Source organism: Harpia harpyja, chromosome 14 (genome assembly GCF_026419915.1).
Source record: "Harpia harpyja isolate bHarHar1 chromosome 14, bHarHar1 primary haplotype, whole genome shotgun sequence".
Taxonomy (NCBI): Eukaryota; Metazoa; Chordata; class Aves; order Accipitriformes; family Accipitridae; genus Harpia; species Harpia harpyja.
In genome coordinates, this window is record NC_068953.1 from 26236976 (window position 1) to 26263831 (window position 26856).

Below are 26856 nucleotides of genomic sequence, written 5' to 3' on the forward strand. Positions count from 1 at the left end.
GTGAGATCCTGCAGCTCTACGAGCTAAGATTACTAGACAAATACACGATTTAGAAACATACAGAATGTTTAATGTTATTCTAGCAGGAAGTGTTTAAGGAATGTATTCCACCACTTCTAAATCTAAAAGGCTAAGTCCTTTCTCTTATAATGGATACAGTACTTGTTTGAAATAATTTTCTTTGCTAAACTTCTTTGACAGGAAATATTAAGCAATCAGTAACCATATTCAGATAATTTTGGCAAGACCCTCAACTGTAGTTGTAAAAGCACCATCTTCTATTTCTTTCCCATAATTTTCTCGGCTTCCTAATTACATGCATTCTTTATTCTTTTTAACCACTACCACAGAGCTTAAACATTTGCCGCTGAGTAACAGAAAGAGAAATGTGTGTTGTACATTTAAAGGAAAAAAGAGCAGCTGTCACAAAGCCCAAGCTTGATTCCAGCAACAGAGAGCTAGTACAACATCTCAACTGCAGAGAGGCCTGGCATTTGCTATTCCAAGACATTCTGGCCAAAGGAGTTGAACTCTAATAAAGGACAATTCAAACATAATTCCTCCCCCAGTGCTCCCCCCCAGTCTCTCACAAATGAGCTGGACCACCCAATGATTAACAGAGCTTGTTATTAACTTACCCAATCTGCTGTGGTAATACCATTATCCTGAAGATGGACTTTTACCTTTGGGTACTATAGGCTCTTAAACCAGCTGAACTTGGGCATAGCCGCTACCTCTAGCACTGCAATTCTAAGACACACTGTGATCTGAAGTCTTTCCTTTGGACATGGTGATCCACCACCTCAAATGCTTTAAATTTGAAATCCATATTGGACTTCACAACCTTCCCAGGTACCTAGATATGCTTTCTCAGTGCATCCCCCTAACACTGCCTATTTCACTTTAACTGTTTGACCACGCCAGTGGGATGAAAAAGCAAGCAACGCAGGCTTCACATAGGCATGTCTAAACCACAGTGCTTTTATTCTTGATGCCCTTGGAAACTACTGAACTTTGGAGGCAGCAAAAACACTGAGAAGTACATTCCAGAAACTGAATCCATCCCATTGCAAACTCATAGTTTTTCAAGATTTCTACATGCCTCCTACTCCTCCTTGCCAATAAATCCAACTTACTTGTGGCAAAATCCAGCCCCCTTCCAGAGAGCAAAATCCTGTTCCTAAATAAAGCCTTCATCTCCACTCCATTGTATAAATCACGGAGCTCCAGTAACTATCAATCATGCTTTCTCCAAACTTGTTCCAGATCTCTGCACAGAAAGGTTTCACACTGCCCTTTGATGACTTCTAGCTATGGTCCTTCCAAGTAGCACTAAATGACCTTTCCTACTCATCGCAACTGTTCAGACATAACATAAGCAATTGTTCTGGACAAGCGCAAATAAACACAGCTCTGAGGCCAGTATTTCTACATATTACAAAATAGCCATTCGAGTTTGACAACCATAACTCATCTTCAATCACATCTAAAAGAGCAGTGAAAAAGGACAGTAAGATACTGAACCCATAGAAAACAGGCAAATGATGCAAATCAAACAGATTGTTAGCATGAGATAGTGTATACACCAATACTCAGCATGGTTTCTATGAGCTTAAATTAAATGCATACAGATATTGAAGAAAAACAGTATCATGGACAAAGGACATTCTTGTCCATATATGAATAAAGTACAAGACTCTGGACTCTATAATGCGATTTTGCATTTCTATAGGGAGTGACTCATTTCGCACCAGGCAGTGACATGTCACAGTATTACTGAGCATTTTAGTCAAACTTGTCTGCTAAAGCTATTCTTTAGCACATGCATTGTACAACAAAAACTACTTTGTATTGCAAAACCTTTAACGCTTTCCTGACAAACTTCCACTGTTTCCCAAAGAACTCAACACTGATGCCCACACATGCATTTATAAATTAGTAAATTGAAAGTAATCATTATTGCACACATCTCAAAAGGAAAACATCTTTGTAAGAATTCAAATGTAACAAACTAACCTATCTAAATTTTTAGATGCAGACACATTATTTGATCTGCAAGCGTACTTAAAAGACTATGTAATAAAGTGTGAGACTGAAGACTGTCCACTTTTCAGAAGATACAAGTGCTTTTAATGAGAAAACCTGATTACACTGAAGTCTCTGACAAAAATTCAAATTCACTGATGTGAGATTTCATGCAGCCAAGAACGATGACATACCTGAATCCACAAAGCTCCGCACAGACAGAATCACTCTTTTACTTCAGTATTTCATTTTGCAAATCTAAAATACTGTTCCCTAATCTGTTTAAAATCTTGCTGTTTGTGGAAGTGAGCATATCCTAAAAACAGAAGTGTAAAGCCATCAAAGGGCAATAAAAACAAAATCTTTAGTTAATATCCTTCCTCACTTTTCCAATTTCACTGACTCCTCGCTCAGTTCCAAACTTTTATTAAAGAAAACATTCTGAATTTCTCTGAAAAGTAAAATTTGGGGATTTTTATTCCAAACTACAATCTGTTTGGCATTTGCTTATCCAGCCAGAATACACTGAGAAAGCATGTGCATGAGCACTGCAGACCAGTGGTGGTAGTGGTAGTAGGTGCATCACACAGAGGCAGTCCTTCTGCAGGGTGACAAAGCACGAGCAGCAAGACTCAGTGCTGGGCACATACCCTGCCAGAACCATTTCCTGCCTCTGTTTAGATGTCTTGTTTCAGGTGTAACAACTGGGCAGTATTTCGTCCCATTTCCTCTGCATGGAGGTGAGCTAGAGCTGTGAATGACAAGTTACACACAGAGTGAGCTCCACTGGCTGTTATCACATTAACACTTCTTCCTCTTTCCACAAGCTCCTAGTGCAAAAATTCACTTGGCAGCAATACAAGTCTGATTTGGCCTTAAAACAATCCCTCTTTCTAAAGTTGTTCTCTTGTGCTTTTAAGGAAGGTGTGGCTTCCTTTTGACATATTCATATATCAATCATATATATATTCATATATATTCATATATCGCCCACTGCGAAGATGAGAAAGGGTGATTATGCTATAAAACAAAACTCTTAAATTAGAGATTTAAATAACCCCCTTTACATGCTTCCTTTCCAAGTCATATGAAGACCTTTCATGTTGTCTTCTTACTTACTCCAACTCCTGTGTGATTTAAGATGTTTCTATATTAGACATCTCTCATGACTGAATTTAAAGATTGCTTTTACAGATGCTAACATGTAATTGTCAAAGTGGTCCCACATGACATTCTGTTTTGCCCAAAGAATATCGAGAGAACATGAAAAATTATACCACATCTATTTTTTACTGTTAGCTTGCCTCTTGCTACCTCTAACATCCTTTTACAACTTCACCCTAACTTGTATCTCAGTTCTACATCATTTGTCACACTAGTCCTCACTCTCATCGAGCAGAACTTCCTTCCCCTGTTACTCCTCACAGCTGAAATACAAGCACTCTTTTGTCCACTCAGAAAATGTATGTTTTCTGCCCCTCCTCCAACAGTGTTCTCAGTTACCATGATAGTGTAAGTCCTATGACTCAAAGGATTTGTAGGTTACATGGCTTGAGATGCTACTTTCACGGGGAACATTCCTTTTACCTACATCCAGTTTGACCACCATTATACTTAAATCACTCATTTGCCCTGTTTGGACTACAGGCTTATTGGAATACGGAGAGATCTTTTTGTCTCCTTTGTTTGCCCTCACATGATTATCATAATCATGATAGTCACCACGAAAACCAGGGGGAACTGGTGGCAGAGATCTCTTGTTGGCTAATCATTCAGAATGTCAATGATAAAAATATCTTACAAAGCACAGTTTATTCTACTCTGAATGTGAACAAAACATTCTAATATTCATATTCATTTTTCCACAGCTGCTTAGCCTTCTCTAAATCTTTTTCACCCCGTTGAGACATTCCCACCACTTCCCTTGCACTGGTACTAGCTCTCATGCGATGATGCTGTGAGCTGCTTCAGTGAGTTAATCTACCTGAAAGCTCATCACACATTTGAGCTGGGTTAATTTCCAGATGCATAAGCTGCCTCTATCAGCTTAGTGTGTGATCACACAAGCACTCAGAGCTAACTCAAGGAAGTGGGCAGGACCTTACTCTGAGGGTAGAGCGAAGTTACAATGGCCTAGATTTAGGCTGATGCAAGTTGCCATACAACTGCATCCTCAGTCTGATGGCATCCAGCTGTTAAAGCTGATTCCATAAACATAGTACTTGCATATGCAGTAGAAAATTACAAGTACAAAAAACAATCTAACCATCCACTGTGGTAGTCCAACTTCTTTAACGACGTCTCTGTCCTAAACAAAGTAAGCTTTACATTACCTTGTCCATTCAATACCGCTTCATTTCTGTCTTCTTCACATGACATCTAGCAATTGTCACTCAGTCTAGTGAAAAACTATGCTTTGCCTTATTCTAGAAAATGTTGGCATATTATCAGTCATAGTTCTGGAAGAGTGCACTACTCTGATTCATAGCTTCTAAGAGGAATCTATTGCATTTCACATTCCCAGAACATTATCTGACCAGTTCCAGCACAATGGCCTGGAACTAATCCCAGAAAATTGATCCTTCACCCTTTTCTCAGGTTAAGCTACTCTAGCTTATTCAGGAAAGATGGCTCCCACTGGCTCTCACAAAAGCTACATTAAATAAGTCACTGATTATAGCACAGGCCTGAACTCAGGAGGGTGTAGCCAGCTTTCAGCATATGAACAGTGCCAGAGCTATCCATGGATGTAAAGCTGTGCAAATACTTCAAGGCTTCATGGAACCAAAGCCCAGTGTATTACCCTGTAGCTGGGTGCCATACAAAGTCTGACTTGGTTAGAGTTGTTACAGAATAGCCAATAGCAACATTTTTATGTTAAAGTAACATATGAACACATGCAAGTGTTGTTATTTCTTTTACATCATTTGAAACAAAAAATTAAATTCTAGTTATTCAAATAATAGAGATCAATCAACACATAATTCATAGCTCGCATGTGCAGAATAGGCAATTAAAATCCTTAAAACATTTAAATAATTTTTTCTTCTTGAAAACACTTAAGTGCACTGCATGACTATCTAGTTGCCCTCCTGTATTTTCCATGACCAGAGATTTCTGCTTATTAGATGGCTTTATTGAAAACCCATTTAAATAAAAATCAGCTGTTGTTCAAAACTGTAGTTCAATTTTTAAAAAAATTTTTTTTTAAGGCTGAGTACATTGGGCCTCCTTATCAGGACACCAAGCACCTACTACCTCTTCCTGACTTTATGCCTTGAGCGCAACCTCAATGCCCACATGCAAGACTAAAAAGATCACTTAATCACAACTGATGTCAGAGAGCCCTGTCAAAGTAAGGGCTAGGAAAAAGTCAGGGGTTTTTACTCAGTTTTTGGGCTAACCTAATTCTGATTTCTGTAAAGTCAAAATATACTTCCATCATCTTCACTGAAGTCAGACCTATCTCATTATACATTCAACACCACAAGCAGTAAATCCGAATCTTAGAAATTACCTGGCAAATACTTTTAAGCACGAATACAGATGAACCACAGGAGAAATAATGTAGACAAGATATGGGTACTTTTGATGGTGATTTACAGGTTTAAGCTCAAAGCTTATGTATTTGGGTTAAATATTCTTAAATTTGTCCAGGCTCAAGAGCTGCTAAGACTAAAAGATATGCTGCAAATAGTTAGGAGTACTATTTTTAGTTTTTAAAAGCTACTATACAACTATGTATTTATCTGAAGTAAAAACTTCCTTGGCAGTGCCATAGTTTAAAGTGACAGTTTTAGTGAATCCATTATCAGTAAAAAAATGTGGTCAAGATCACCCACTACAGAGCCCCAAGTGAGCTGTACAGAGGAAGCAGAACAACAAGACTGTCAACAGAAGTTGTATATAGCCAGATACACTGAAGGCCAAAATTATAATTTTTGTTGATTTGGTTTAGAATTAACTGCTCCCCACATTACCATACTATTGCTCATCACCACTTCAGCATAATGTTTATCAGCAAGTCTACCTTCTATGCATGAAAAGTGACAAATAATCTCCATTTATTGCTCTTTCAGAAACTACTTTCCATCAGGCAGTAATTCTGATGGAATTCCATTCCCATATAATCAAGTTAGAGATTTGTCCTTCAATGTTAATAAACTACTGCTTACATTTTTTTAGCATTTACACTAGCCTTGTGCATTTTAAGTCACTATAAAATGGACTGACAACTCCTTCTCTTACCCTTTTTATTGCACACTATTTTAAGTGGCATCATTCCTACTTTTTTGAGCAGTCAGTCCTGTAGTTTCCACTGCTTTTAGTACATTGTGAAACACCCACGTTCTTCTGCCATACAGTCAGTCCCTGTTACTTGCTACTCAATGCAATCCACCTGTTCCTGCTGTACATGGATTGCACACTTTCCCTTTGAATCAGCAAGATTTTTTTGTCTCCGCTGCTTGAGAGGTTTCTTGTTTGTTTCTTTTTTTTTTTTTTAAGCCATTTTAGTTGACAGTTTCACAAGCCTTTAAGTTCATGTTCAGCATTAGAGCACTGTGAAGTAATGTGCTTCCTGTTCCTGGGTCCACTACAAATGCAACTGAGTTTTTAATGGTGTTACAGTCTCATTAGTTGAATATTTTGAAAAATCCAACAATGTGCTCCCAGCAGCTCTGCAGCACTGCTGACTTCACTGGGATTCATGTGAGACCCTTAGCAACGATATCCATGGGAAGAACAAAAGGACTTAAGATACCTTACTCTCTTTGCTAATGCAACCTGTGCTCATCATGAGTTGCAAAATCTAAATGGAACAATCAAGTCTCAAATACCCTTCTGTATCTGCAAGTTTTTAATAATCCATGCTCCCTTCATTCACTTAACAGAAAATGAAAAACTCCAAGTATCACAGCGGAAAAAAAAAAAAAATATTATTTTCATCACTGTGTTCACTGTGACTAGTCTGGAGAGGAAGTCACTGTACATTTTTGGCTTATTTTCATAACTCCATTTCAAAACATACTAGTGGTTTTAGGCAGCAACATGTTATGCAACACCACAAACTAAAATGCAGTTGGGGATAATAGGGCTTCCCAGCCACACTTATAAGACAGACATGCACTGTCCTGAATCTCCATGAGGCACAATTCTTTCTAAGCAGTAACAGCAGCACTGAAGACTTCATCCATGGGGACAGAAAAAAAACTCCCTCAGCATGTACACAGGATTGTCTCTATTTCATCATCATCAAACTTTACCAAATTCCACCTTTAAACAAATGACAGAGAAAACTGGAAAAATTTTCCAAGCATACTTTACACACAGAACACAGACCTCTGCAGAAATCTCCAAGCTCTGAAGCACTGGTATGAATGAGGCCAAAAGGCACTGTCCTCCTCTGTACTGGCACATGGCTCTGCAGCAAAAAATTCCTACAAAAAAGGCAGTACATCCACCAGTAGCAAAAACAAGCCAAGTTCCATGAAACAGGAAACTTTAACCACAGCTGAAGAGATCACTGAAGGGCAAATCTCAATCACCAACGAACTAACTGGCAATGAAAATGTCATGATCCTTGCATTCTTCATACAAAACAGAGCATTAGATATGGCCCTTTAAATCTAGATCAAATATATATGATAAGAATACACATATAGAAATGTTTTCTTCATTATTAATACACTAAATTGCATAGTATACAGAATCACAGAGTTTCCCAAAATTTGAAATTACTGCTTGAAAAAAGTAAGAACCAACAAAAGCAAGATTTGCTTTCAACCCCTTTAAGATGTGCCATGTAGAATGACGTGCATAAATTAAAGCCCTAACTGACAGGGGTTCCAACAGTGTCTGCAGTACCCGATTCATTTTACAGTTACTTTTTGGATTATGGAAATAAAGGAATTGAATATTTTTTTATAATATATGAATGCTATTTTGAGCAATCCTTGTGAATGTACTGAATGCATCCTTATAACTGCATTAAACACACAGAAAGATATAAGCTTCCAGGAGTACTAGAAGAGGAAAAGAATTACACACATGCTTTTGCACAGCAGTATTTTCTGAGTAGTAATTACAACTGGTATACCAACACTTGCATTTTTTGTATATGTAAGTCACTTGAATTTAGAAAATAACTGGCAAGTTGACAAAAACTGAGTTTTCTTTTGTACTAATCTAGAACAGTAATTGGCCAGACCGTGTATTTATTTCAGTCACCTGCTAGAATAATAATATGCATTACTAGAATTAGCGTCAAGGCTTCATATATGTCAAAGTACTGATGCAAAGACAGTCCATTTGGTGTATTTTACATGTTCCAGGTGATGAATAAAACATAAAATTTACTCAGTCTCAAATACATTGGCAACAACTGAACATCACTGAAGGAATAACTTAGACGATACACTATGAAAAGTAATTAACAAGGCAAGCAATCACTATTTTGGATCATAAAATAAGTAATGTTCCAAAAGAATACATACAATCTTCATAAACAATCTTCTTCCACCTGAAACTATGCTTTTCAAAAACTATCATTTTTTGAATTTTGTATAATTTTGAATAAGGTATCACAGAAATTGACACTTGGCAAGATGAGTTCATAAAGTTTGACTTTTTTTTTTTTTTACAAAATAATTTCCTCATTTTCTTAACATTGATTAAGATGATTAATTTGATATAATTAAAAAAAAAAGCACAATTCCCAGAAGCATTAGTACTTTTGTGCAAGAGTAGCTCTATTTATGTGCATCTTTTCCCCTTGTATAAACGAACTTTTTGTTCATCAGATAGAGTGAGCCATACTAGTCTTCTGGCTGCTTCCCAAATGTGCTGATAGACAAAGAGGTGCTAAGTGCAACGTTACAAATCTGTTATGCAAGCTATCAATAGCACAAGACTTCTTGGTCTTAACTTGTTCTTTCTTCTTTGCAGAAGGGTGCAATCCCACACAGAAAGGCTTAATTTCTGCAATCCCACACCAATCTGACTAGAACTCAGAAGTACAACAATAACTAATGAAGAAGCTCTAAAGAGTGTTTCCACGAAAGTAATGTCAAAGCAGCAACATAAGAAGCTGCAAATATATCTGATAAAGAAACCATGTAATTCAACCTAGACCTTTGACAGAGAGTCAGCAACCCAGGGCAGTACTGCTCAGGGCAAGTGTGATTCCACACAGTGAATTCTCAGTTCTTCTGTAAGCAATGTTTGCTCAGACATGTAAGTCTAGAAACTGAGGAGCAGATTTTTTGCTTTCTGTCTTGCAAATACATTTTGGGCAGAGGCTATCTACAAGGCATTTTTTCTGTCCAAAGGCTTAAAGAAAGTGGGGGAGGAAATACAGGTCATATATAAATATATACTATGTTTATACATAATAATGGAAGTACTGTCATCAATTTCCATTTACCCACAGGAAAACTGGGGCCCAGAACTTTCAGAGGCAGAGAGAGGTAAGACAGTTCACTCTTATTAGCATTAGGGATTTTAAAATTCCAACGCATTTCAAGATTTCACTGGTATTATATTAACTGTAAAAATATATACATACACACTTCAAACTGTTGAACAGATTTTGCATAAAACTAAAACCACCTTGAAAAAAGTCCTTTGTTTCACCTTTAGAAAGAAGCTGGAAACAGGAAAAATATTCCTCTACCACAAACAAGTCGCATCAAAAAAGCTGCTGAAGCCTAGTGACCTCGCGTTTAGCCACAACTGGCAACAGAATATTGCAAAGACCTGCTTCATTCAACCCGCACAGACCACAGCTCTTAGGCCAGATGGACACAGTTGTAATTTCATGACTCTATAGCAGACAATTCCGTAGGTAATTTCATGACTCTCTAGCAGATAAATCCATGGGATCCTGACTTTTGAAGATAGATCATAGATTTCATCACACTAATAAACAAGAACACATTGTCTTTGGGAAATTACACTAACAGACATTTAGGTTGGGCCAAATCTCTAACTGTAGATGCTTCTGTTTTCCTTTCCATTTGTATTCCCTTATTTACATCCTTGTTTTACAGATTATTTTGGGGGCTCAGCAATTCCACCAAAGCAACCTGATGAGAGTTGAGAAAGTAAAAAGCAGAGAATATTTCTAGTATACGATAGCATGCTCACCTCAAATTCTAGTGTTCACTGTCTCTCCTTCAACTGATTTCAGTGGGACAACTGAACTAAGCCTTTAGTCAAAAGCTTTCTCATGTCCCAAATATATTTTTGGCGACTCACAGCAATCATAAGACCTCAAATAGAAACTGCTTGGGGTTTTTTTCCCCACCACCTAAATAGATCCAGAATATAATTTTTTATTGTTTATCTCAATGAAAGTGCATCATTATAAACAAAGAATATCTAAATGGAGGAAATCTTAATGGCGTATGACCATATCAAATATATCAATGACTAAACATACAAGATAATTTACTAATATGTAAAAAAAAAAAAAGAAAAATACTTTGTAGAAATCATGCAAGATCCATTTCACTGATATAAAAGGCTACACTCCCTCTAAGTGTATGAGGGAATCCCAGAAAAATACACTCAGTTGAAAAGATACTCTGAGTTCTTGTGTAATTACAATAGTTTTACATAATGGAAGGGAAACAAAGGATTCTCCCCAAGACAGCATATTAAATGGCAGCATGAAGTTGGGACAACTAACTTCTAAAAAGAAATCACGTGTGTAATGGCAAATGGAACAGAGATGACAAAGTGTCAGAGACTGCAACAAAACAAAAATAAAAAAGTCACAGAAATCACTGAAAAGTAAGAGCCAACTTTCTTCACAGTATATTCATACAGGTAGCCAAAGCCAATTTATCACCATTTTCTGATAGTCTTCCCCACACTAAACATTCTCCTCAATCTGTGTCACAGAACAGGTTTGCAAACTGCACACCTAATTTCTTGAAGAATCAGGCACAGAAGCTCCTGACGTAAACGCAAGCAGCCAAACTGAGTTTCCTCTTGTTTCTTACAGGTGTACAAAGGATGAGTACCTCCTCCATCTTATCTGCTGGTACTACACATACGCACAGGGGCAACCATCCACCATGCTCCAGCATCAACCATTTACAAGTCTGGCAGTTGAGCAACTTTGGGGTTTATCAGTGCCTTCAGCCCCTTTTTGAGTAGCGCTCCTGTACCTGGCCCAGTCAGAATAAATGAAAGCAGTAACCAAGTGTACAGTTTCAGAAAAACCTATAGAGCATAACTACTGATGAGAGAAAGTATCCACTGAAGACAAAGTTATCTTGGAGTCTCTTTTGCAACATATTTCCTCAAATATGAAGGTATTTCTGCAAGTAACCCCCTTCCTGCCTAAGCTTACAATTCACCTGTGTTTGTGTGCATCTCTTTCCTACTGTTCACCACAGAAGTTTTCCTTCCCAATAAATTAAAATACTGCGACAGACACCAACATAAACTTAGATTTAACAGTACAAGGAAGGGAAAGTTCCACTGAGGAGCAATGTCAGTGGTCTTTGAGCACATGGAGACCTGTAGGACAGACCACAGAAGTGAGTAAGTTTTGCTAGCTCTCCCCACCCTCCCGAAAAAGTGAACAAAAACCAAAGCCCCACCTCCAACACCAACAAAGTCATTTTAGGTGGTTACTACAACTTACAGGGAAAAAAAACAACAGGTAGGGAGTATTCAGATGCTAAAGCCATAAAACAATAAACAGTTAATCTTAAAGGTAAGTATCAGTTGCTATGTTCCAGTGCCCCCAGGCAGACATCCAAGCCTCTTACACCAAAAGCAGAATTCATCCCAATGTCTTTAAAAATCTTACTATTTTCTTTGGAAGGAATTTCTGCACAGCAAACTGGAACTGCTGGCTCTGAATTGATGAAAAGTTATAGTCTTTGATTAATAATTTACTCTAACGGGGCTTCTTCCCCTCCCACCATGCACACATCTACTGTGACCCAGATGCCAAGCTGACAGGTGCTACATTCTCCGCGGGAAAGAGAAAGCGCTCCCATGCCTGTGGCTTTCTCTGAGTGTGCATACTGTCATACGGCACAGGCACCAAATTTCACTTTCTAGCGCTCTCAACAGGACTGTGAAAGGGAAATTCACAATTCTGAATCAAAACAATGCCTTTCTGACCTCCAATCCCAAATCTTATTTATGGCACTAAGTAAATTTTTCCCCCCACTTATTCTCTGCTGGGGAGGTATTTGTACCTGAAAATCTTAGTTTCTAAAACATGCTTGCCTGTTCCAGAGGGGTATTAAAAACAGTAAAGTGAACATACCATGTTCAGCCCTGCTGAACTTTGAGTCAGTGGAATTATACCACATTTATATGGAAGCTTTAATCCAAACTCATACCTACATTTCATATTTATTCATACACCTTATGCAAAATAAAAGAAAATTAAAAAAAAAAACAAACAAAACCACAGTGAATGTGACATGGTTCTTCTACGCACCTTTTCAAACCCCAACAAAGTTTGAAAGCAGAATTTCTAATGACTGGACATTGCATCTATAGTCTGGAAACACATAATCTACTTTTGGTTCTGCCACTGACCAACTTCTTAACCTTGAAGTCAGGTCACCTTCAAGTACCTTTTTTATTTGCATCTGTAAAAAAAAAAGAACGGGAACAGTAAGACCTACCTGCATTTGCAAAGCACTCACAAGGGAATAAAGGGGCTGTTACTACCTAGCACCATTTATACTTGTTTTTAGTATTTTATTTCTTTTTTGCTTTGTAAAAAAAAAAAAAAAAATTAAAAATATTTTCCTCACTTTTTCACCTTAGATCTGTAACCTGACTGCACAAGCACAGAAATACTGCCAATCATAGAAAACAGAATTTTAGAAACCCTTGATTTCCTTTGAGTCCTGGATTCTTATAATCATGTTCAGTTCCTAACCAGGCTAATTTCACTGCACTCGTTGCAGTTCATTAAACACAGGTACAGTATCAAAAAAGTAATTTAATTAGGGTAGTACAGAAACAGAATTAATTCTCATCAGAGGCTTGGCATTTTCCCTTGAATAGAAAGCATGTAAGGCCAAGTTATTTTTGTGTTTCACATACACAGCTGCTGATATTTGAGATGTTGCAGGAAATCAACTGGTATATTCTCCCATCAATGCATGTAACTTTTAATAACTTTAATAATAGAAACATGTACACAGTGATAGGACACTAGGGCTCTAGAAAATAGAATGCGAGGTGTAATCTATCATTTGATAGCCCTTTTCTAATTGGACTTGTTAAAAGTATTGTTAAAACCTGCATCTTCAATTCTCAACTAGTCATAAAACTCCAGCAGTGGCTTCCTTTCCACGAACAGGAAAGACACGAACAATGAGAACACAACACAGTACAGAATTAGACTTGCAATACACTGGAGTGAAAGTGGCATTAACATAAATAGAAGCAGTTTGTTCTTAACAATATCATTACAAGACAAAGTTTGGGGTTTACAGGGTTCTTACAGAAGGTATGAAGAATGGGACACATTTTGTAACTTGAATTTCATTCATGCTTACAGAAAGTGTTGGTGTTTGGATGGCACAACAGACAAAACATTGTATTAAAAACACTTCTATTCTTCAGCACTAGTTGTTCTGGAACTGCAGCTATATTGTGCCACTGAATATATACAACTTTCTTATCTTAATAGGAAGCAAGCACTTGGACTGAGGATTTATAGGCCAGATTCTGTTCCCAGTTATACAATTATGCTGCGCATTCCTATGCAAGAGACCCTTCATTGAGTCATCCCAGATTTCTAGCAGTGTAACTAAGCAGAATTTGTCCTCCTATATGTACATTATAAAGTCTGTCCCAAATTCTGTACAGGAATGCAACTTCTTGGTAGAAATGTATGTTCAAGATATTTAAGCAACTTCGAGTAACACATAGCAAACAATGCTAAAGAAAATCTTAATGCAATGCTGTTGCTGTGCTTCACTTGTCTATTTGTTTTTCAGCATTGCAGGATTCTCAAGAGACTGCACTGCAATATATTACCCAGCATGTGCCGCAATGACTCAGGCAACAGCATGAGTTAAGGATGGAGCGCCAGCTCTCACTCGAACTTTCAGGATGCCTGTGCAAAACTCTTCGGCAAAGCCAAGAATCTATAAAAGGAGATGCATTCAAGGAGAAAGTTCAGTTTCCATTCCATTATGCTATACTATTTTCTATTGCAACGCCATTCAGACTTTTATATATAAATATTTTATGTGTAAAATATAACTAACCTCCTTCCAAACTGTAGCTGCACCTCTGCTAGATTCCCAATTTACAGCATTATGATCCATCTATCGCAAGCTTTGAGGCCTGCATTGTTAAAGGTTGCAGAGGCATATGATTGCTATCTTCTGCTAATCTGTAGGCTGACTGAAGCACTCGAAGTTTCTTTTTGCTACAGTTATGCCTTACTGGCAGGCTACTTAGCAGGTGATAAATACAATTGTAAATATAACTGTAAACCTAAATCTCAAGAGCTAGTTTCCCCCTTCTCCCAACTCTATCAGATATATTTTTTAATATTGAAAATCACCTCCATGCCACAAGAAACCGTCTTCCTATTTCCTACCTATTAGCCCAGTACTTTGGTGCCAGGAAGCAAGCTTCAGCGTAAGCAGGGTGGGCTGCACAACCAAAAGCAGCTATTTAACTCAAAATTAAGTGAGTTAGCCTTTTGTCCTGGTTTCAGCTGGGATAGAGTTAACTGTCTTCCTAGTAGCTGGTACAGTGCTATGTTTTGAGTTCAGAGCGAAGAATGTTGATAACACTGATGTTTTCAGTTGTTGCTCAGTAGTGTTTAGACTAATGTCAAGGATTTTTCAGCTTCTCATGCCCAGCCAGTGAGAAAGCTGGAGGGGCACAAGAAGTTGGCACAGGACACAGCCAGGGCACCTGACCCAAACTGGCCAACGCGGTATTCCATACCATGTGACGTCCCATCCAGTATAGGAACGGGGAAGTGGGGGGCAGGGATTCGCCGCTCGGGGGACTGGCTGGGTGTCGGTCGGCGGGTGGTGAGCAATTGCACTGCGTATCATTTGTACATTCCAATCCTTTCATTATTGCTGTTGTCATTTTATTAGTGTTATCATTATCATTATTAGTTTCTTCTTTTCTGTTCTATTAAACCATTCTTATCTCAACCCACGGGTTTTGCTTCTTTTCCCGATTTTCTCCCCCATCTCACTGGGGGGGGGGGGGGGGAGTGAGTGAGCAGCTGCGTGGTGTTTAGTTGCTGGCTGGGGTTAAACCACGACACCTTTCTAATGCCAAAGGAAGAGGAGTGAAGTGCAGATTACTGCCCCTTACTCCACAGCAACCCCCTCCCCCAAATCCATGCTGATCTTTGCTACAGGATCACTTTTCCCTCCCTTTTATTTATAATTTTGCTTCGAAAGAAAGTGCAAAATGAGGACTTCTCCTTTTGCAAGCACTGTCTTCCACCTAAAAAGAAAAAAAAAAACCAAAAAAAAAAATCACAAAAAAACTCAACAAATACTCCATGAACTAACAAGTCTTCAAAGATTTACACAAACCCTTGGTCTCTTCTCACATCATCTTAGAAATTTAAGATGAACAGTGTATAGTCTACATTATAGTTTTATAATTACTGGATTGCGTAACAACAGTCTCTAGCCATGACACAGGTAAAGACAAAGGATAGCGTCTAATTAGAAATCTACATATACATAGAGGATAGAGGAATGTTATTTTTTTTCCTTGCCAGTGGCTGAGGGTTTACTCTCCTTTCTGAAACACGTATAAGAAGTATAATTATCCATTTCAAAACATCTCAGACAATAAACTAAATTCTAATGTCCTTTTCACCACCATCCTACCCCCACAATTCTGTAAGATTTGCAAAAGAGTACATCCAATTATCCAATAAAAACTAGGAACAGGATAGAAGCTCGCTCTCTACTAGGTCTTGGATTCATCATGCCCAATACAAGTTAGATGTGAAATGGCAGTATCTCTAACAGACTGTATGATAACAGCTAATAGTCCTGGGAAAGAAATATATCTGCACATAGTAAATACAGAGTTTCTTTTCATGTCTCACTGGCAAGTTCAGGTTCTCTTTGTACAGAGTTTGTCTCTTCCTCAGTTTACCGAAGTACCTCCTTTGCTAACAAGCACTCGTGTAAATAAAGTTTTTTGGTATTAACTCAATGTCAACATGGACTTTAAAAAAAAGGCTTAAATATTATGTCTAGGCTAGTATCATTCATTTACAACATAAGAGAAAAGAAAAATAGTCAGGAGAATTAAAAAAAACCAACCACAACAAAACCCAATCACAACACTTATTCTGTCTGAGGAACAAGAAGGTCTTGATTCTGATCTGGTCTTCATTCCAACAGACTGGATCAAAATGCCACATAAATCAATGGAGTAAAAGCAGAAATCTGGGAGAGGAGAAGAAGCATTCCTGCAACTGTTGGTGATAGTCAAAAGTTTTTAAAAAAATTTAAAAAATAGAAAAAAAAATTTCTAAAAAAAGATGCAGTACTTGAAAAGACAAATGCCATTCAGCATATGAGGAGATGAAAGCACAGAGCATATACTTTATTACACTAGGTTAAATCACTTTTAGAAGGCAAAAAAGTTGTAACACATTTTAGTTGTTTTCGTTAGAAAATCTGCCCACCCTTAGGCTCTATCTATAGACAATAGAGCCAGCTCCTGATTCACACTGTCTGGGAGCCTCTCCTTCACTGACAATAGGAGAAGCTTTAAGAAACCAGTCTGCATAGGCTAACAATAACTGTTGATGCCTACATTACAAATAAGTTATTCACAGTAATTGGCAGTCATGTGTTTCCTCAAAAAAGTATTAATTTCTACTACTGCTGAGAAGCTAAGCCTAAGAAATACACTATGAATAAGCTGTTGATAATGAGACTGCTGCTGTACACAGACTTTAGCTACAATTAATTAAAAAAAAAAAAAAAGACACAAATATGTGAATTTAAGGTCAACAGCAGATTTCCTATGCCAGCATCATGGCTAAGCTTTCAAAACACCCTAAGGGAGGGAAGCTCTCAGCTCACTAGCATCGAACTACTTTGAAAAATCATGTATCTTTACACAGAGATAATAGCCTGGCTACAGCTTTAGAGCACAGCAGAAATTATAATAGCATCTGCTGCCTATTAAGGCTTTCTTATTCACTCTCTACTTACTGCTTTTCTAAACAGTAACACCACTCTAAAAATACTCCCAGTATGCATCAGAAGATGCAGTCCTCCCACCATCTGGGTTATCCCACATGCACAACCACCATGAGAACAAGGCCTACAAAAACAGTAGGCAGAGATACACCCACCTACATCAAAACATTTCAAACTGAAAACAGGAAAACAGATAAGATATGTCAGAGGCTGAAAGTGACAGGAGACAAATTTTCATCACGAACAGAGCTCCCTAAAGGCTAATTAAAAAAAACCTCTATTTGAAAATACATTAGAAAACAGAAAAAAAGCTAATTCCATGAGACTTGCACATGAGTTAATCAGCTCTGAGAAGCAGCCTGCCCTCACTTACCAGCTAGTGAGAGGTGGTAAGGCGCCACACAGGTTCTGCTTGGTATTTCATTAGTCAAAAGAGTTATACTCAAGGGATCATTGCTGATATTAAATGGACAGAATGGAAGCCATCCTCATTCCAGTCCACTTGAGTGTTTCAATTTAAACTTATAACCTAAATAAGAAGCATAGTAAAGAAAACTCTAGTGTACTTGAAAGCTATTATCTATTACATAACAGATATATAACCTTTGGGTTATATATAAGCTTTGGGTCTATCAGTTCTGTGATGCCAGAGGAAGCAATTATTAGGGTACAGATAATGGAGTAGAATTGCAGCTTTATATATTGGAATATATAGAAAAATAGTTAAAATGCCACTCACTCTGGGGTGCAGACTTTACTGCAGTAATTCCAACAGATGCTCATAACTCAACAGTTGTCTTCTGAATCTCACTACCAGATACTTTGGTGAAAACGTATACACATGCGCTGTTTTCAGTGGAAAAAAAAAATACAATTGGGTAAAAAATTCTAGGAGAAAACCATCAAGATCACTCACTGTGAATTAATGGATTACAAACAGACACACAGTGACTTTTTAATACACCAACCAAGTCTGCAATAGCATGTCATGCCTGATTTTGGTGATGGCTTTAGTAACCATAACAAGTTAGCTGCTGACCTTTTATAAAGCAAACACTTATTTACTTAACCGTAACTTTAGATAAATCAAGCTGACACGCACCAAACATCTCAGAAACCCCAACTGCATGTATAAAATCGTAAGTATTGTTTGCTTTTTTCCTGGAATCTCTAAACTAAGCCTACACACAAAGGTGATCACCGCCAGTTAACACAAAAGCTGTACATAAAGACACACAGAAGAGGCAGGCTTTTTACAAAAACAAAACCAAAATGCATTTCTTTTGCAAACAGTTCTGCAACAGTTAAGTGGTTCAGCTAGAGTGTACAGAGTTACAGAATAACTCCATTTATTTTATTTTACTTAATCTTTCTATAACTATATATCTATATTACTCTATATTTCAGTTAAAATTGTGGTTTATTTCAGTTGAACAGAAATGTATTTTAACATGGAAATAGTATCTTTTGAAAATATATGGATCTTGTAACTTCTTTGATATTTCTTCCCACTTCTGAATGAATTGTTAAATACAGACTATCTTAAACCACTTGCTTCACCCTTCAGATTTTTTGTCTTTAGGTTCTGTCAGCCTTCAAATATTATTCTTATTCCTTAATCACATGTCCTGGCACAAGTCTCATTCCCTTCAGTATTCCTCAGTGTCCTCCGGGAAATTTGCCAGTTTTTGTCATCTGCCCCCATTCTCCTTTGGGAACACTAAAGGAATTAATTTCATTCTTTCCCCAAGCAATGCCTGTCTCTGCTGTTAACAGTTACCCTTGGCATCCTTCATCCATTCAATACACAAAGGTATAAGTCTCCTTAAGTAGATCCTACAGTACTTAAGATATTTAACAAATGTTCTGTTGAGAAATACCTCTTTCATGCTCTGCATTTGCTTGTTTTAGCATTTTTGTAAAAGAATTTAGCTAAAAGATGGATTGCCAATATTTCCATTTTGCATGTTCTACTTTATTTTTTTTAGTTTCAACAATTGTTTAGTTCATACCTTTATGCATATGGACATGACTGTGTGTCTGTGTGTCAGAGATAAACAGATCAGTTATTTAGACCTGGATGTTTTTGATCAACTCTATACATGCTATTTCTTCTGTTATTTTTTCCACTACTACTTTGACCAACATCTTATCTGAATTGTTCCAGAATGAGCTCTTAAGAAGTGTCTTGTGTTTCTTCAAGCACCGAAAAAATCCAATTCCAGTATCTTTTTCCTGCACATTAATCTCCTACTAAACAGTCTTTCTTTCCCTGAAGAGAGCCTTTTTGCGTCAACTTACTTTGAATTCCTTGCTCAGTCCTGCATTTGAAAATAAGTGGAAACTTTACCTTTGGCCCACCCCGAGAAGAATATTATCTGAGTTATGCATGGCAGTTCCTCACTGTCACGAATACTGGAAGCCATACCACAACTTTTCAATAAATGTACAGTCAACTTCAATATATTCTATTGTTCCTTTTTGCCATTAGTACTACCTTTATCAGATTCCCTCCCTCCTTTTTTTTTTTTTTTTTTTTTTTAATGTTTACCTGACATCCGGGCAGGATTAAGCAACTTGCACTGTTACCAGTTGCTAGATGAGACAGCACTTGTTGTGGTTACCTCTCTAACTTCCTCAGTTAAATACCTTCTGTTTCTTGAGTTACAAACTCACCATAGCAAAGGCTGCATCACTTACCAGCGTAAGTTAGGTGCAAAACATGCCAAAACCTTTTATAAATTATCCTTGGATTTGTTTACCCTGGAAGTCCCACATTTTCTCAAAGGGACAGTGAAAGTTAACTGAAGGATACAGATTCGTGACATTTTTCAAGATAAGTACATAACATGAAAGAAAGAACACTATTGAAAATAAGCATTAGATAAAAATATTTAGCATCTATATCCAAAGTGCACATTCTGCATTTGGGCTGCTGACAAGCCAAATATCTGAAGGAGGACCTACAAAGATGACAGCTAAGCACTCAATGAACCTTTATTTTCTCCACTCTCACCAAGACAAGAACAGCTGTCCCATCTGACTGAATAGGTTACAGACGCTAATTTCAGTATTACCATTATTATTAATGAGAACCAATAGAAATACAGATCTCTCAGGCTTAGAATAAGCAAGCAAAGCATCTGAGGCTTCCAAACATCTTCGGCGAGAAGAATCCCACCGCTGCCACTTCCTGAAGCTACCATACCAACGTGGGGCTTTGGGTCAGCACTATCATGCTATGTAATGCAACCAGTCCACCTGCCTGACAGAAAGGGGTTTCTCTCTTAAGAGAAATCAGTGAAAGTATTAAAGAGAAGCACATCAGAAAAGAGAACAGGAGAGAAAAGGGTCAGGAAAAGATGAATGTTCACCCAGGAAAAGATAAGAGTACAGCATCTAGAAAAGGAGGGAAAACTCTAGAAACATATGATACCCCCTATAGGACAAATACACGGTATGCCAGGTAGGGTAATAAACCAGTACTTTGTGGAAGAACAACACAATGAACTCGTTATGGAAAGCTAGTACCCTGCAGCCTGTATCTTTAACTGAGGCCTCGGAGTACAAACACAAACCCAGCATTAAATAACGAATATTAATACCTAGGAGAAAGACCTGAAGCCCCAAGCAAAAGAAGGAGAAAGGCAACCCTCTCCTGTAAGGATCAACACAAGAGGCAATAATAAAAGGGAGGACCCAGAGGTAAAGCTGAAGTCAACGCTCCTCGGGGTGCCAGAGAGCGATGCCGCCAGCTAGAAGGAGAAGGTCGAGGCATCCGCTGCGCCTTGCGGCGGGCGGCCGGGAGCGGGCGCAGGGCGAGCCACCCATCAACAGCAAAGCCCCCTCTAGGTCTCTGCCGCCGCTCCGGCCCCGGGAACTGCTCCCCTTACCTGGCTGGCTTTGTGAAACTGCTTCTTGAGCCCCGCCACCGACATCTTTCCCCCGCGGCTGCCCGAGGCGGCGGCGCTGCCCAGGCCGAGCGGCCGGCCCGGCCTCTCGCTGTGTCACCCGCACCTACAGCCCCGGCGCCCCGCGCAGATGGAAACATCGCCTTCCAAGCGGGCTCGGCGGCTGCCGCCCCATTGGCCGCCGCCGGGGCCCATGCAAATGACAGAACCGTAGTCGCCGGCCCATTGGCCGCTGGCGGGCGCTATGCAAATGAGAGCGCTCGACGACGCCCACGCTGCGATGTTGCATGGAGACAGCGGAGAAGGGGAACGGGGCGGGGGACGGGAAGCCGAAAGGATCCCTGCGTGCAGGTGGGACCGCGGCTGCAGCAGGGGCATCCTCCGAGTCACAGGACACTTGCTTAAGCACCAAAAGGCCTGTTAGCTCTCTTATTGCGTCTAGCTAGTCCTATTTCTAATGAGGCTCCAATTTTCTCCTTGTAGGTCTCATTTCTTGTCTTTCCTTGTAGCATCTTTAGTTGCGCTCGTTCACCTCAGATCTATTATTATACACCGTAATTTATTGGAGCTTTTAACGCGTGAAAGCTCTTGCAGCGGTCCAGAACACGATTGGTTGATGCTGCGCATCAGAACAAAATCCGCTTGGTAGTTTGACTCCATAGCTGCATTTATGCTGCTCAAGGCTCAGAAAGGCACAGTCCCCCACTGACCGCCTCCCTCTCGGAGGAGCAGATGTACTAGAAAGAGCTATGCTGAAAGAATGGTTTAGTTGTTTGCTTGGTTGTTACAGGATGCATTCATTGTATGCTTAAATATGATTGCGTATGAGCAATGTGCAGATACAAATATGCGATGTGGTTATGCCTGCACCGGTAAAGCACTTCCAGACTACACTTAGATTCTGGGGAAGATACGCTCTGCGATGTGCTGCTCAATCCTGGCTGTAAGATCACTTGGGAGTTATGATTCAGCTGAAACTTACACGTGGACCTGGAAAGCAGTTTAGAGATAACCTTTGCTGGCTGCAGCAAGGCTCTTCGTGTTACTCACTGTCGTGCTTAGTGCATTTTTATTGGGTTGGGAAAGAAAGGTGTTTCCAGAGTGCATTATAGTTACTTCTTTATAATAGCAAAGAGGACAATGGCAAAAAATACAAGAACTTGCAGAGTAATTGTTACGTTATAAACTGGGAGAAAGGAATCACTGTCTCATCTGTTAGAAACAATTATATACCACTATGAAACAAAGTGTAAAGACAGACATATTCATGAGTTAAGGAACTCCTACTGGCTATTATTTGACAAAGGACTCTCTGTACCGGAGAGGCAGAAGAGACAAAAGAGAAAGCAAAGAGATTAGTACCAGTCAACATTTGCTCTGGAAGACAAACTCTAAGGTGAAGTCCTTCCAGGTTTTTGGACTGAGTAATGTTTGAAAGAGGTCTGCAATCACCATGCTATCTGGGGCCACCTGTATCTAGGGAAAGAGCATTTTCAGCCTCTTTACAACGATTACACCACAGGCACCTGATTTCAGTACCAATTTCTCCTCCTAACTGAAACAGGCAGCACGATGTTAACTGTGCAGGCAAAATTGGTTATGGCTTAAATTAGTAACACATTTGTAGAGATCTCAGGTGAGAAAGTAAGGCCTACACTAAGAAATGGGAGTTCTGTAAAAGGTATTAAAGCAACCTCCTAGTGTACCATGGAATTAGGGAGAGAAGGTGGCTGTGGCCAATCTTCAGCTTTAAGAAAGGGTGGACCAGAAGTGAAGAAGGAAGGACTTTGAAATAAGTCACTGTGGAGGGGAATCAATGGATTATGCAGTCACTGTGGCAGTTAGCTATAAAATTGGATTAGGTAAAGAACTTGAGTAAGGCTGTATGTCTACAACTTCCTTTTTTTTTTTTTATCCTGCTTGTAACCCAAGGATAGCAGCCATGTTGTCTCTGCTGAAGTGATACAAGAATTTGCAAGTGGGAAATGCCCTGTGGAAATTCAACTTCATAGCCTAATTCCTCAATGATACAGACAAGGTGAAAACCTAATTAGTGAGCCAGCTTGAATGGTCCAGGTGTTAATGATTTGGTAGAGACAGCCTGAAAAAGAGACTGGTATTCAGTTCAGATATAAGCAGAAGTTACAGCTTGGAGACAATAACATACATTGGCTAAGCAGTATCTAAGAGCTTTATAATCACAGACATAGTTATATCTCATGGGAAAAAGATTGTGATTTGCTGGATGATATTCCTCAAGTTTTACAAAAAGTCACTAATTCAGTCTGTAAAATGAGGGAAATCAGAAATAGTACAAAAACTGTGGGAAGTGGTTCAGATAAATGCTGATATGATGGGAAAAAAGCTTCTATTAAAAAGAACTGTTAAAAGGAGAAGACAGGCCAGGGCATAGTACTCCATGGGCATGGTGAAAAATGCTTCACAGAGTCTGGGAAAGAGGAGGCCTTCAGGGCAAAACTTCTAGATGTCTGGGTATTTAAACAACAATTACAGTCCCGCTACTCAGGAAATCTGGAAGTACATGAGAACAACAGATGATAGCTCCAACACGTTATTGTTATTGAATCAGATGTGCTAAAAAGAATGGTGAAACTTGTACAAACTCAGAACTCCTAACTGGGCTCAAATCAAAGCAGTAACTAGAAAATATGCACTGGCTACTTACATGGGAGAAATGGGCTTGAAAATTGGTCCTGTGAAATTCAAACAAGACAGATACTTGGATAAATGGATAAATTCATAATTCACTTGGATTTCAGTGTGGCTAATACTATGTAAAAAACACAGTCAGCAGAAATGCAGTCTGAAGATGTGGCAAACAACCTTATAGGCATTTGGTTTTCAATGAAAAAATTACATTACCTGTAAGAGCTGAAATTGCAATAGCAGCCATATGAAGTATTTCAGCAGAATGAAAACTAGAAATATTTAAAAAATCATCCAGAGGCATCTTAGCAGTTGAAATTACTTGGAATTTGAAGCCACCTACATCCATGTTTGCCTGAGTGCCTCTTAAAAATAATGAGAAATCTGTCAGTGGAATGTGATCTGGGTCTTTGGTAGTTACTGCCACAAAAGAAAACATCAAAAAGGGGAGGAAAGATGAGTTTGTGATGAAATTCTATTGGATTTGATTCTGGGCCACACTAACTACCTAAGTAAAGCACTTATTTATTCCTTAAGGCTTAAATATCCAAAACAAGTTACCGTGCATCAGCTTACCTTGCATAAATTTCTACACATGGCATTAGAAGGAGACTTTGGATGTATTCACCTGATCCAGGACAAGAATAACTACAGGGGAAACCAGCCTAATGAGTAACCAAGTTATTGCTTACCAGGACCGAGGTCATTGAAAAAAACCTACGAGACACCCATAAGGGAGGTTTTCATCTGTAGTTGAATTGGAGATTAGCAACCCCAAAATCTGGATTCATAATAGAAAAATAAATGGAAACTACACATGAATTCTCTACACGTTGAGGAAGTCTGATTTCCCAAACTTCATCTTCAAAATACTGGCAATGTGGAAGGAAAGCAAAAGCAAAAAAAAACCAAACCAACCAACCAAAAAACCCCCAAACCCTTAAATTTCTATAGGCTTTTGTGGCTTTCAGCTTGAAAAAAAAAATTGCTACATCAGAAATGGTACATCCACAGGACTATGTTGAATAGGAGAGAAGGGGTTAAGAGTTAGACAAACAAAAGTGAGCAAGACTCTCAGGAACAGATGTGATAGCCACTAATGGTCCATAAGGACTATATGTATTTAATGGCAGTGCAGATTACCTGGTTAGTTTTTCATGTTAGTTGTTAAAACTGTGGTCATAGGCTGTGGGGTTTTTTTGTCACAGGAAAAGAATACATTTGAAAACTAGTGCTTAGAAACTAAGCATTCTAGGAAAATTATGCCATTTGAAAGAACAGCTGGCCAATACCCCGCTCCACAAGAGCAAACTTGTAGAAAGCTTTAAAAATAAAGCAGGCTCAGATATCAGGTTGTGTGCTCTTCTAGAAAGGTGGGAGTTCATCTGATTTGATGATTCTAGAAAAAAGAGGGGAATACTAAACTGAATTGACACTATACTTGAATATTTACCCAAGTAAATGAAGTAATGTACAACATAGTGTTCCAGAGTGAAATCCAAAGGACTACAACACTGGATTAAATTGGTCCCAAATTTCATCCATTTAATTATTTTCCTGGTGTCAGCTCCCACATTTGATGTTGCAGGACAGACCTGGAAGCTGACACTGCGAAAACAATGCCAACGGCAAACTACCCAAAAACAAAATCAGAAGAGACTCCTTATGCAAAAAATGCCCAAGACAGTAAGGACATCTCATGACCCTGTTTTAGCACCTTTTCTATATCCTTAAATGAAACAATTATTTAAAATTAAATTTAAAGTTGGTGATATGAAAATATGTTCATGTACAGGAGCAGACTAATGCTGTGGTTTTGCTTCTAGAACATAACCAAGAAATTCTACATATCATAGCACTTTCTGTGCAGATAAACTAGCTCAGGTATTTCTGACATGGCTTTGCATTGCAGTATACATTTCATGAGAATGGGAAAAGAACAGACAGTCTTCTCTACACAGCCGGCACTGGCCAGAACTTGGAAAGCATCCCGTTCCACACGGATGCTGCTGGCAGTTAGAGCCGGAATATGTGACCCTGGGGCCGGTAGACACTCTGGCTAACCTACTTCATTTGTTTAGGATGCTTATGTTTGCTCCCCAGATCTTCTAACTAAATGTAACTAGTGAATTATTTTTGGCATACGTGATTGTTCTTCTCAAGCTGACTTTCCATATGTTACCATTATCCAGATCTTTGCTTCTCTTCTTGTCTCCTTCCTGTGTTTGTATTCCACATGCTTCTCCATGATCCTGCAGATACGTTCTATCCTCGCTTACTTTCCTAAATCTTTGGCTGTTGTTCTGCAAGTGTCAACAACAAAACAAAAGCTTGTTAGGTCTTACGCCATTAATTAATAAAAATAGTTCTAATTACATGTTTCTTTTAAAAAGACATACAAACATTTTAGATGATGAACTTAAAATCTAGATATAGGTATTTTTTAAAGTTACATATGTGGCTAATCTAAGTAGGTACCCTAATTTTGAAAACTCAACAACCTACTTTTTGTGTATGCAGCTCTGTCACACTCAGCTTGTAAAAATTTTGCACTCCTAATCTTGCAAATTATACTATGTGGATGAACTCCGTAAGAGCGCCTCCTTGGACATCTTGTAAATTCAAGGTGCCTATGTTGTTTCTGGTAACAGTAAAAAAAATCAGCTTTTACTATTAACATATACCTAGGCACTCAGTGCTCACAGGCAACTCTAGACTGTTCTACAAAAATTAGTTACACGTGTAAATTAGAATAAAGATGTGAATGTCCAAAATTACTCCACGGTGGAGACAAATCTGGAAATAATAGAGTATTAGTTAGTGCTAATCCTGCATACTCAGAACATTTTTATTTCCTCCATGCTTGAGATTTCTAACCTGATAAACCGTTGAAAAAAACTGTAAGAAGTTTTCCTTTGGGTAGGTCTGTCCTAAATGGAAATATTTCAGTTTTCTGACCAAATCGGAAAAAACGTCATTTGAACTTCAAATCTCGTCGTTTTCAGTACAGCGGCATTCCTTCACACAAGCACCTGGTTTGCCTGCTTGAG

At 38.6% G+C, this 26856-nt stretch overlaps 1 protein-coding gene across 4 annotated transcripts in view; it reads right to left on the reverse strand.

Moving 5' to 3' along the window:
- Positions 1-21302, reverse strand: part of SH3GL3 (SH3 domain containing GRB2 like 3, endophilin A3) — a 57722-nt gene extending 36420 nt beyond the window's left edge. Inside the window, exons 1-2 of one of the 4 annotated variants that reach the window (XM_052808445.1) lie at positions 21122-21291; positions 12494-12647 (exon numbers count right to left, since the gene is read on the reverse strand). Coding sequence is in view for 1 of the 4 variants with exons in the window: in XM_052808443.1 (XP_052664403.1) it covers positions 21122-21166 (45 nt within the window). In the remaining 3 variants the exon portion in view is untranslated. Of the gene's footprint in view, positions 1-12493; positions 12648-14052; positions 14143-17967; positions 17989-21121 lie in introns of those variants that run through there. The other 3 variants (XM_052808444.1, XM_052808443.1, XM_052808446.1) reach the window with 3 other exon arrangements.
- Positions 21303-26856: the final 5554 nt, after the last annotated feature.